General features: G+C 32.1%; 1 protein-coding gene across 1 annotated transcript; it reads left to right on the plus strand.

The window, feature by feature from the left end:
• The first annotated feature begins 290 nt into the window (after positions 1-290).
• LOC130823432 (cation/H(+) antiporter 15-like) lies at positions 291-6,872 on the plus strand. Its single transcript, XM_057688051.1, has 5 exons — positions 291-488; positions 1,710-2,729; positions 3,284-3,853; positions 4,353-5,093; positions 6,738-6,872. The coding sequence occupies exons 1-5, from the start codon at positions 291-293 to the stop codon at positions 6,870-6,872; spliced, it is 2,664 nt and encodes an 887-aa protein (XP_057544034.1).
• Positions 6,873-13,657: the final 6,785 nt, after the last annotated feature.

A 13,657-nucleotide genomic window follows, 5' to 3' on the forward strand; every position in this document is an offset into this window, starting at 1 on the left:
CAATTATCATTGTGACAGAAGTTTAATTTTCACCGCATATATCGAAATAATTATTTTCATCTCCTCTATTGCTCATAACATAATAATTTTCTAGCTTATCCTGAATCAACACATTTTATTTTAAGACTAATTATGGTGCATTCTCAACAATGTTAACAAGGCATGAATTGCCCAATTCTACATTTACAGATCTAATAATTTCATTAATTATGATCTTTTTGTTTTAGTTTTTTTTTTTTTATGATTTCAATTCATAATTCATATAATAATTATCATAATATTTTGGGAAAATGAGTCATAATAACACCCATGAATTTTGTTATGGTGAGATGATTGATTCTGCATATCGTTGGGGATCAGATGTTTCCCCTCTTCATATTATTGTTCCACAACTTGTTTTACAGATGGCTTTGGCTATTGCTGTCAATCATGGCCTGCATCTTGTTTTTCAATATTTTGGGCAGCCTAAATTTGTGTCTAATATCCTGGTAAGACATTATGTTTTTATGTTTTTCCTATTTTATTTATAAATAAAGGTTGATCCAATTTGTTTTGGTTAAAAAACAAAGAGATTCAGCAGTTGATTTGTGAGTTTTAAAGATTTTCGGGTTTGAATTCTACCCGAGAGAGAAAGGCTAAACGTTAGCCATATCGCTCGTAAGGGCATCCAAAAAGCTAAACAATACGTAAGCTACCCAGACGAAACCACTAACCAAACACAAAGCAAAATGAAAGAGGACCTCGAGGCTGCCAGGCCACCTAAGGACCATACGATAACACCTTAATAGCACTAACTGCACAGATTAAGCCCATGACGGCAGCAGAAGGAAGGAGACACAACCAAGTAGGCCACCCCTAAGCTGCTACAACGCAAGAGCAAATGGCAACAAAAGGAGTAACTCATCAGTGGACTGCCATCCACCAGCAGGACACTACACTCTGCCTGATAGCAGCCAGCAGCAGCTTAAAACCGCCTCTACCCAACACCAGCAGCTGCACAAAACCCAGCACAACACAGAACAGCAACCTAATTCAGGCAGGCCCACATCTGCAGCAGGGCACGAACATAGGAGCTACTGCACTAACCCATCTTCAGGGCCACAACGCATAACACAACACAAAAGCACACCATCTGACCTTCACCATAAGAACGACACATCTCCACACGGCAAGAATAGACTCCTCACTCATCACATTCAACTGACCAGAACAGCAACTCAACAGGCAGGACGAGACTCACTGTCAACCTCAAACCAACACAACAGTAGTCAAGAAACCCACACACCAGACCCAAGAAGCACGCCTAGCACTGCCATACAGTCCTAAGCAACAACCCAAGAACCCTCATCCTCTAACTTACCTTTTCAACCTACTTTTTCAAACGCCAACAGTGTACAACCTGCTTTTTCTAAACAAACGCCAATAGTTTACAGCTAATTTTTACCAAACATTTCAATAACAGTTGGCTTAAACAACTAACTTAACTGCTAACAAAAAAGCCAATGCTACAACTAGTCAAACAACACAACAGGAAACAACCAATTGTCAAACACCCCATAGAATTGGTAACAAAAATTATGAATTTGGTTGTGATTTTATTGACAATTTTTCTCTTAGTCCCCCAACTTTAAGATTTCATATATATTACATCAACTCTTGACATTAGTTTCCCTGTAACTAATACAATGAATTTGATTGTAATGTGATAGACCGTGTTGGCACTCAGTCCATCAACCTTGAATAAAATCAATCAAAATCTGGGAACAATGATAATGCCAGCAAAATCATTGACAGTTCTTAAAACAGTAGCAAACTTGGGACTTCTATATGCAACTTTTATTGAAGCTTTACAAGCAGATCCAAATCCAATCTCACAAACAAGAATCAAAACGTTATGTCTCTCATTATTCGTATTCACCTTACCTTTCATGTGTGGATACACCTTATATTGGTTATTCCAAAAACTTGTTAGACATCAGCTAAAATCGGATGGGCTAACAATAAGTCCTATATATTGGGGTGCAGCCGTAACAGGCACAGGGTTCGCAACCTTGGCTCCAATCTTAAGCATGCATAAACTATTATGCACTCGAGTTGGACAAGAAGCCTTACTAGTCGGATTGTTCAATAGCTTTTGTACTACAGGACTTATCAATATTACTTTAGCTTTCTCGACTTCTTCAAATGATGATATAATGGATATTGACATAACAGGAACTTGTTACACACTGTTGTTTATGGTCGTATACATGTTATTCTGCTATATGGTGATAAAACCCGCAATTTCAAAGATGGCTAGTTATGCACCCGAGGGTAAAAACTACAGTAATTATGTTGTTGAAATGATATTGTTTTTGGTATTGGCATGTGGACTTTTTATGGATTATATTGGTTCTCATTTTATCTTTGGAGCTTATGTATTAGGGAGAAGTATTCCTCCTGGGATTTTGACTAGAGCATTGATAGAGAAGATGGAAGATTGTGTTAATGGTGTTTTATTGCCACTTTATTTTATGGTAATTGGGGTTAAAATAGATGTGATCAAACTCATTTTGAACTTCAAATACACTTGGGTTCTTGCATTGGGTGTTTTAGCAAAACTGTTTTCTGCACTTCTAAGTGGAGTTTTATGTAATCTACCTCTTGCTGATAGCTTGCCTCTTGGAGTTCTCTTAAGTGCTAAAGGGCTCCTACCATTAGCTCTTCTTAATATTGGATATGAAAGAGGGGTAAGTATTATTTTTATACATACATACACACATATATATCATTTAATGTCCCTTCTCGATGAACCAAAGATCTATAGTTTTTGGATTCATTAAATGAGTCTCACCTAAGGGGGATTTGAGAGGTTAAAAATACGCAACCTTACCATTGTTATTGATAACAAAGAGAATTGTTTCAAAATGACCTTTGGTAGAAAACATCATCTACAACTTTCACACAAATAAGAAGCGTTGGTTTAATTAGTCATTTCAATATACATATAGTCCATTATAATCTGAAACTAAAGAAGTATAAATCTTTTGGAACATCAAAGTAAATGACAAATGGTTTTAGATTATAATGAACTATAAAAGATAGGTTAGTAAATCACGAGCACTTATTATCAAGTGAAGTTGCAGATAATGATGTTTGCCATCATAGTTGATAAAAAACAATGTCTTTGTTATCACGATTCATGATGATAACGTTGCATAGAGTAAAACCTCTTAGATATACATTCCTCATGCTAAACTATGAGAATCAAATGCTAATGTTAAATTTTATAACTATTTTGTAGCATTTAACAGGTGACTCATTTTTCATGGCATTCCTAATAATATTAGTATCAACAATCTTGGTGGGACCAATAATGAGCATTGGATACAAACAAATAAGAAAGAATAATCCATTGTATACTCAAAGAAGCATAGAAGGAGTCTTATTTTCAGATAAACTTAGATTAATTACATGCCTTCATACTTCAAGTAATATCCCAAGCATCATAAACCTCTTAGAAATCACCAACATTAAAAATCATTTTCCAGCATTAGTTCATGTTACTCACCTTGTTGAGCTAGTCGGCCATGCATCCGCCATGTTTATAGAACACAAATCTCATGATTCATTCATCAACAAAATTGGTTCTAGAATCTTCTTCGATCGAGCAAAAGAACAATCCCAGAAGATCATCAAAGCATTTGATGAATACAAAGAACAACATAATAATTCAGCATTATTCAAGTATTTAACTATTGTTTCTCCTATCAAGACAATGCATGAAGATATATGCAATCTTGCTGAAGATAAATCAACAGCACTAATACTTCTCTCCCATCATAAACAACAAGGAATAGATGGAAAATTAGAGGTGATGTAGATATAGATAACAAAATTTTGTTATGATTTTTATAATGCTTGTATTTGTCTCTTTTCAATCTACATTCAACAACCTCTATTTATAATAGAATGATTAGGTTATTAAGCATATCATCTGACTTCAACCATTAGCTTAAGCTTTCGGTTGAGCTGATTCTTTAATATATCAGAGCAATACAAAGTCATAAGTTTGAATCCTATCCACCCCTCATTTCTATTTAGCATCACATATAAAGAAAACTTGTGTTGCATTGACACTCCTAATCTAAAAGGCTCTCGTGTGTAGGCTCTCGTGTGTAGGACGTGATAAAATATATGGGTTTAACCTTCGGCTTAAATTTGGAGTTGACTTCAGAGAATCCTAACTAATTTTTTTTGATAAATTAGATATATTTTCTTAACTAACTAAAAAAATTTAGACAAAACGTAGGAAATAACTAATTATTAAAATTACTAAAATTTTAATTCTACTTTATTCTATTTTCCAACAGGTGACAGATATTGAATTTGGAGGAGTAAACCAGAAGGTGTTAGAAATGGCTCCTTGTTCAGTTGGCTTATTAGTAGATCGTGGATTAAGAATACATTCTTTATCTTTTATAGACCATTCTTTTAGCTGTAACAAACCCAATTATGAACAAATACAAATCATTATGATATTTATAGGAGGCCCAGATGATAGAGAAGCATTAACATATGCATGGAGAATGGCTGGTCATCAATCAGCCAATCTTACAGTAATTCAATTTCTTGAAGGGGAAAATGTAATGGATTCTGATCAGTTTTTTGATTATGTTAAATGGTTTGGTGGGTATGATGATGAAGATATTTTAACAATAGATGAAGAAAATCAAAGGGAATATCAATTTGATGATGAATTTTTGAGGAATTTTCAAGAAAGAATTTATGAAGATGAATCAATAAGTTTTATTCAAATGGTGGTTAATAATGGGGAAGAAATCATTAGTTCATTAAAAAATTTGGATATTGATGTAGATTTGTATGTAATTGGAAGAGGAAAATATAGATTTTCTTTGTTGACAATTGGGTTGCTTGAATGGAGTGAGTGTAAAGAATTAGGGCCATTAGGGGATACTTTAGTAGAATGTGATTTTACATCTAATATATCCTTACTTGTAATGCAACAATATAATAGTGTTACTAGTAATACAAGTATTAGGAGATTAAATAAGAAAAAAATTGAGGACAATTCTTCTAGTGAAGAAGATAAAGTATCTCATACTTCTACTTTCCAACAGCCATGATCTTAGTTGGTTTGTTTAGGAAAATTTTAAATGTGTGTTTTGATTTGTAGTTGTAATTGGTGATAAAGTATTTCTTTGTTATATATTTTGATGGGTCAAGAAATTATATAGTTGTTGTTTTGAATAATATTGCATTTTATTATTAGAATAACTTAAATCAAATAGTAATACTTTCTTTAGATGGATGGTTTTCATGATTTTGATACTCTATTTTAAATTCGTCTTTTGAGATACTCTTATGAGAGATCACCTCTCGACGACCTCAAAATAAGGAATCATATGTTAATAATTATATTAGTTGCCATGAAAGCACTATGATGAGACCGTCTCATACCAAAATTTCTACTCTTTCCTATTCACCTTACTTGTGACATTTACCTTTTTCACATATATCGAAACAATATTTTAAGCTTTAATATCTTTAATTGAATATTTGCATTGAGACGAATAAAATAAAACTCCTCATGACTATATTTTTAACTTTAGATTAAGAACACAATACAAATTAAGAGTGATTAGTGAATAGTAACTGAAATGAGAGCTAAAATCGATAAGGTTCGAAGTACCTTGATGAACGATAACAATTTCAATGAACTTTATAACGTTTGAAAGAAATTAAAATGCACAAATTGACACAATGATTTAAGGAGGTTCACCCAATGATGACTACGTTCTCCGTGGTGTGTGGTTTCTTGTTTATATTATTTCAATGAAGTAAAAAAATATTCTTACAAACAAAGTACTACAATTGAGTAAGAGAATGACAAAGGCTATGTGTTTAGTTTTAGGGGTTTGTGTTTGATGTGTTTGGATGAACAAATGAGCTCTCTATTTATAGAGGAGATCACACCAACTCTAAGGACTTAAAGAGTCAAAAACAACATCTTATAAACCACTCGACCAAAACAAAGAGCTCGCTCGGTTGAGCGACCTGGTCGAGCAAGATACTGAAGGCTACTGAAAGCATTTTGAGTGCTCGCTCGACCCACCAAAAAACCCGCTCGATCGAGAGCCTAGGTGGACAAATTCTGCTCGACTGAACATAGTAAAGCATCTTCAAAAACCTTTTGCACTTCTTCATTTAACCTCATCATGACCCATAACTTCCGGATTACTTCAAGTATTAATTCACACTTTAAACACCATCATCAATTACAAACATTAAGTTACTAACATAATTCACCCATTAATCAATCCCATAGGATTTCATCCTATTACTTACACATATAAATGTACACATCAATTACAGTAACCAAAAAATAAATGGGACAAGTAAGAAGAATAAGGGGTAGTATTTCTTTTCTCATATTTTTCCTTATAATCTCGGCCAAAAATTGATTATTATTAGCAACCACATGCTACACATAAGAAAATGCTCCCAATTACTCTTAGCAACCACATGATACCAAAATGACCAGAAAATCAAATTTCTGCAGCTTTCAAGTTTCCATTAGGTTAACATGCTACACATAAGAAAATGCGTTTTAAAAAAACTAGGAATCACAAACTTACAAGTTGCTACAAGGAAAACTAAAGAAAAAAACAAAAAGAAAACAATTAAACCAAAATTCTAGACTTTCTCTGACAATTCATCAAGCGAAATCAATGCAGTCCGAGATGATCGGAGAAGAATTTCAATCAAAAATGGCATCCGCGGAAGAGGAAGAAGAAACAGAGACTAGAAACGAGAAAAATAGCCTCGAATACAGAGACGATCTTGAACAGAAAATCATAGAAGAAGGATAATTTGATCTTGTTAAACATTTTCCATTTAATTCTAAAACCATAGCTGAAAAATCTCTGTCTCCACGATTCTTTGATCCTCAACCTTTTTACAAACCAACTTTTCTTCGATTCCGAACTTATCGCCATTTCTTCAAAGGAATTTCAAGCAGAGATTGTGAAGAATAGTGTAGTCTATAATGGCGACAATGGAGGTTTAGAGAGTCGATAGAGTGAGAAAGGGAATGTAGGTGTTTGGTCTTAAAGTGGAAAGTGAAGCGGGAGTAATGGTTAGGGAAGGGTAAAATTGGAATTAAAGGTTTTAGGAAGGCGGGAATTTTAAGATAACTGCCAATCACGCGAGTGAGTGCGTCACAAATTGGACGGGAGGGGCGCGAGGAGATAACGTACGGTAGGATATTTTATTTTATCCTTGTTTTGAAATACTTGCAATTAATTATAACATGCGATATATTGTGTGAGATAAATTAGTAGATTTGAAGTTTGATGTTGACCAATCCAAAATTTTTTAAAAAAATTAATTGAATTTTTACTTGAATATATGCTCAATTATGTGAAAATTCTCACCTTAATTGTAGTGTTTTTTGCAAAATCAATGATATTGTGAAGTGTATATATAAATTGAAAAGAATATAAGATGTTGTGTATGAAGTTGGTAAAGCATTGAACCAATTGCATAGTGTTGATGGAGCGTTTTTTGCATTGTCCTTTCCCTATACATATTTTATAAGTACGTGACTGACTTGAAGATTTGTACATTTTAATGTAAAATCTGATGTAACAAGTTATCTTGTGCTTTTTCACTCTTTAGAGTTATAGGTTATAAGTTTTGGTCGATTGTAAGGAGGCTTATAAGCTTTATCAAAAAAAGGGCTAAACTATATGGATGTGTGTTTCTATATGTACAACAATAGGTGATCAACATACAAAGTGCTTCAATTTGAACACACAACTAATACAAGTGACGAAGTGAGCATGGAATCTCTTAAATTTTGAGAAACTTTTACAAGTGCAACTTTTTCTACTATTACTTGTTTAGATCATCCAGTCTGCCTCATTAATATTAAACTTTTTCTTTCGGCAAGTGTTAGCTGTGAAACCAAATAGGTTCTTCATATACACATCCTTAAACCTATGATTAATATTATATCAAGTGCAATATCGATGATGCACTTAATGCTCCTCTTATTCGGTATCAGACTCATTTATTACATTATATATCATTATGCCTATAAAAAATAACATATTAGCAAAAATAGATTGAAAAATAATCTTGGTAGTCACAAAAGCAAAAGTATCATCAATAGTGATTAGTGGTCGATAGTGTTTGAATCCATCTAATGGAAGGCTTTAAACTCTTAATGTATGGACAATTTGTCATATGACTTGTCTCAATCACAAAACACATTATCAAATGACTTTCTGTTTAGCAATAAGATACTTTAAGTAAATGTGGGTGATTTTTAATTCTGATAATTTATTTTTATATGGAAAAATTTAATATGATAGGACTTTTAGAAATTAGGATTTTTATTTACTTTTTTTATTTTGTTTACTTTATTGACATTTATTTTGTTTTTTTGGGTTGATTTACAAATTACGGTAATTGATTAAAATTCTCCGTTTAGCAACCTAAGCCCTCTAATATATGTGAAGGTGTAGTGATACGTGTTATTTATCAATTGGACAATTAACACAAATTTTAAAAGAAGGATCAACCCAAATCAGATTGGTACTTGTCCTTGGATTCACGTCACTCACACGATCATTCGCATGAGGGTCATATTAATTAATTTGATATTATTATTAATTTTATAAATACTTTCAAAGATTATGAATTGTTAATAACCGATATAAATCATTCAGTTATAATTAATGATACCGATTCAGAATAAATCATAACACATACTACAAATATTGTCTAAATATTTAATTTTGTTGTTGGGTTTTGTTCATCAAAGGAACGTAATATGTTTTGGAAAATATTAACATACGACATATTATATTATATTAATTTTTTGAATAGTTAATTCTAAAGATTTGATTTTTCGATAATCCGCTTCAAATTAGTACCACTTTTACATTATTTTTAAAGGTTTCACCTTTGCATTATTTACACTTTCAAATAGTTTATTTACCTGTTATTGGCAAAATTCTAAATTTTTTCATTTCCTATTTCTTATTTATATATTATTTTGTAATATATATGCATATTTGTTTAAATTTATAAGAAATTAGTATTTTTCAATTAATGAATAATAGTATTTTTTTTTATAATTATTAGAATTTTTAAAATAAAATATAATAAAAATATAAAAAATTTAACAGGTCATTTTTACACTTTTAAAGACATTATGATATTTCATAAGAAATTCATATAAAACATATGGAGTATTTATAGGATACTATTCGCATATTTGAAAATTTTTAAAAACATTATAACAAGTTATTCACATATTCTAAACTTTTTTGTATAAATTTTAAAAGTTATTGAATTTATGAATATTCTCAATTATTTAAGAAAATTATAAAAGTTACATAAATTGTCATATATATAAATTACAACCAATGGAAAACAACTACTATTTGTTAAGGCCTTTAAGAGTTTGTTATTTGTCATTTTATAATACAATTATTAGATTATATGATAGAAAAATAACCATTATATTAGTCAAAGTCTTCAGGCTAACTGAATGTGCATCTATTGTTTTAAAATGATTATTTATATCCATACTTGTATTAAGGAATGAGGATAAATATTTAATGAAAAAATAAAAGTCAAACATACAGACAAAAGCATAAAATGTAAATGGAGGTGAAGTTGAAAGGGATGAAAGATAAATAAGAAATATAATGATATGAAAAAAGATAAGAAAAAGAAAGATGATCAATCCTATTTTGAAGGAAAAGGAGGGAAATATTTTCCCTTTATCCACTGGGGTTATTATTTACCCAATAATGAGAAAACTATATGCTTTTATTTATTCTTCTCCATCACTTTATAATTATTTCTATTCTTGACAATAACACTATTGTTATAGTTTTCTTTTCCAATAACAATGTTATTTTAGTTTGACTTTTATTTTTTCCATAAAAATTTACTCTTAATATAATAATTTTTTATAGTCTTAAATTGATCACTTAAAGCTTTAAAAACAACACTAAAAGTAATTAATAAGTATGACGATTGTGAATTACTTCCCCTGGTTTCCAATAGTTGTTACACTTTTATTTTTCACGCTATCCAATGCACGATTTTAATCTGTAATATCTTTAATTTTATATGACAAAAAATTCAAAAAAATTAATATTATGAAAATATGCATTAAGACGAATCAAATAAGATTGCACTTGACTATGTTTTACATTATACATGGAGAAATATATACCAAATAAGACCAATTAATGAACGATCAAAAATCGAAGGAAGTATCTTTTACAAGATTAGTTCCTAATTCTCCAAAGTGAGAAAGAACACAAATTTTGGGAGAAACGGTCTCTTTGAGAAACCATCTCTAATTAGCTGGCTCAATATATTTTTTTGAAATATTATAAGTAGACATTAAAAATAATGTAGGTAGACACTAAAAATAATATATATAAATATTAAAGATATTACAAATAGACATTAAAAATAATACTCCCTCCTATTCAGCTGAACTGTCCCATTTCCTTTTATGGTCAAGTCAGCTTAAATGTCCCATTTCTATTTTTGGCATGGATTTTTGACTATTATACCCTTAGTACTTTATCCTATTTTCAATTATACCCTTTATTACCCTTACTAATTTTCCCTCCCTTATAATTAATCAACATAATAAAATCTTAATTAATCCCACCCATTTACACTCCCTCCCTTTATAATCCTAAAACCCTACGTCCCTACCCATTCCCCATTTCATATTCTGCCGTTTTTCTTAATCCTCCATTGAAACCTTCACCTTCTTCCTTATCGTTCTTCTTGTTCTTCTCTGAAAACCCTACCCATTCCCCATTTGATATTCTGCCGTTTCTCTTAATCTTCCATTGAAAGCTTCACCTTCTTCCTTATCGTGTTTCTTGTTCTTCTCTGAAAACCCTAAAACATGGCAAACTCCAGTTCGCCATTAAAATCCCCCCTGAAGAATCCTAACTCGAAAATCGACTCATCCATGAAAAACCCTAAGTCTCGTACTTCTTTACTTCTGAGAATCCCCAAATCTCCTTACAAATCGCCTTCTAAGATAGAATTTAAGGGGTTCGATGATGGAAACCCTAGATCTGGACTGAAATCATTTGAGGAAGAGTCTTATGATTACAATGATGACTCAACTTCTGTTGAGACTGATCCTAAGTGGGGAAGAGAACTTGACTCTGAAGGTGAACCCATTTACACACCTGAGCCTGATATGTATCCTGATCGTGAATATTCTTCCATTGATGCTGTTTTTTCGAATACTGATTGTGAAGAAGAAGATTGGCTTGATAAGCTTGGTCCTTTCTCAAGTGAGTTTCTGTTTGTGTTGGTGCATGTTCATTTTGACTGATGATGATTTTTAAGTTAAACGTTTTTTTATGCATTTAATTTCATTGCTCTGTGATCTCAAAGTGAGAGCAGTTTTAGCCACCAAAAAATCGAACAAAGGGGGTTTGGATTGTTTTCCAACGTTTACTGCACAAAGATGTTCGATTTTATACTCAATGATTTCAAAAAAAAAAAGAAATTTACCTGAGAGTTCTAAAACAACCAATTTTTTTCATTAATGTATATTTGAATAAAAATGTTTCATTGAAAACAACATACAATGTTTGTTGTTTGCTTCTGAAACATCCCATGTTAAAGATCCCAAAAATATGTCCAAATTGAAAAGGAATTTACATTTGATTAATGAAGCTGTGCTGGTTATGCTTGTGTTTGATTCTGTGCTTCAGTGCTGTTGTTGCTTCTGTGCTGTTGTTGCTTTCTTCTGTGTCCCAAAAATTGTTGTTGGTTGCTGTTCTTTTGCTTAAACGAAGGTTGCTGTTGCAACTGTTGAAATTTGATGACTTTGGTTGTTGGTTACTTCTGACATTTCTACATTCAAATCCCCTTCTTCATATCCCCCTGCATACCCAATGACTTCCACAAGCTGATTCATTTTTTCATTACTTAGCTTTGTGAATAAATATTGAAGTGAATCCACAACCAATTGTTTGTCAATAGTGAGGTAATCTGGTAAAGTCCCTTCCCTAGCTGCCTTTGTTTTGCTCATGTGAGGAATGTGATAGTCAAACCCCCCCTGTTTTTTCATGACCTTTATCATACAAGCTTGTAAAGTTATGAAAACAAACCTTAAACATTGTGGACTCAGATTTTGAAATGCATTATTCACAGCCTTAAGCAACTCTTTAACATTGTAAGCTGATTTTTGATATTGCAAAGCTTGAATTGATCTAAAAAAACCTAAATCTAGCACATTCATGTCAGGGGAATTTGGAGGTTGTTGCACTAATTGTATATTAAATCCATCTTTCATTGCCTCTTCTAAAAACCCTCTGTCATTGTGTGCTATATGAGGTTTAGCATTGTCTTGTTGAATGTAAATACGCTTGGATAATTCAGCAGGCCATTTTGCCCTAATTGTTGGCAGCACATTAGTGATAAGCATTTCTCTAATGTGCTCTTTTGTGATTGACTGTATTGGCTTAGTTTCCATCTCCCCCCTTTTCCTGTTCTTTGAGCTTCTTTTTGCTGGCTCCTGTGTAATAAATGGCCAAATGCCTATCTTTCCATCAAAAAAAACATCACCTTCAGTTGTAAATATAGGCTTTGTTACAGCACACATAAACATTATTTTTGGTATGAACCTTTTTGATTGACATTCTCTATGTGGTTCTACTTCACCCGGAGCTAGATAATAACTTTGTGTCTCTCGGGTTAGATAGAAATGTTTTTCATCTATGTGAACAACGTTAGTAAATGGCTTAAACTTGAATTGATCATTTTGTTCATTGTATTCACATTTAGATAATGCAAAGCTTAACCTGTGTAACTTGTTGTTTTCATTCAAAGCTGGTTTGATTGCGTTTGTGTGCCTTCTTATTACTTTGTTCCTCTTCCACCTACACACCGTTGATTGTGACACTTCCATTTGCTTTGCTACTGAATGCTGTGTACCCTTCAGTTCATATTTGATTGCCTTAAATTTTTCTTCATCAAACATTATTTTGTTTGCTGCTTCTTTCCCCCATCTCTTGCTGTTGAGGTTAATGATTGTGGTATTGGTTGTCATCTGCTTCTTGACATCATTCCACAATCGTGTAATTGTTTTCCTACAAACCTCAAACTCAATTGCAAGTGCGTTGATTGTGCCTAGCGCTGGTTTGCCCTTCTTATTTAATGCAGACAGTAGCTTCTGCATTATGCTTTCTCTTTGTTGTGTAGTTAATTGTTTTGTAGGAGCCATTGTTTTAGTTGATTGTGTAATAAATGAGCTTTGTCATTGTCTATTTATGCTTTCTGTTTTGTAATGTTATGATTGATTTTTTCTTCTTGTTGCACATTTCATTTTTGGCGCCATCTGCTTCTGTTTTCTGAAATTTTGGCTGTGTGCTTTGGGAATTTTCTTCAATTGTTGGCGGCAGTTTCTGAATATGTATTCAATTCCTTCTTTTTGGACATTTTCATTTTGAGTTTCAAAATAATGTGGGTACTGTGATGATATTTTTCATTTTGAAAAATTGGTTGTTTATAAATTGGAGGCTATTTAAGAAATTATTAATGCATTTTTTGGGTAATTTGGAAAATCTGAAGTCAATGATCGCAAAAA

The sequence above is a fragment of the Amaranthus tricolor genome, chromosome 9 (assembly GCF_026212465.1).
Source record: "Amaranthus tricolor cultivar Red isolate AtriRed21 chromosome 9, ASM2621246v1, whole genome shotgun sequence".
Lineage (NCBI taxonomy): Eukaryota > Viridiplantae > Streptophyta > Magnoliopsida > Caryophyllales > Amaranthaceae > Amaranthus > Amaranthus tricolor.

What these genes read in the sequence shown, in the direction of transcription:
- LOC130823432 (XM_057688051.1), top strand. Translation starts at nt 291, where the DNA reads ATGAGTCATAATAACACCCATGAATTTTGTTATGGTGAGATGATTGAT. An exon ending in AATTTGTGTCTAATATCCTG is followed by an intron (nt 489 to 1,709) that starts GTAAGACATTAT and finishes GTAATGTGATAG; the next exon opens with ACCGTGTTGGCACTCAGTCC. An exon ending in GAATAGATGGAAAATTAGAG is followed by an intron (nt 3,854 to 4,352) that starts GTGATGTAGATA and finishes ATTTTCCAACAG; the next exon opens with GTGACAGATATTGAATTTGG.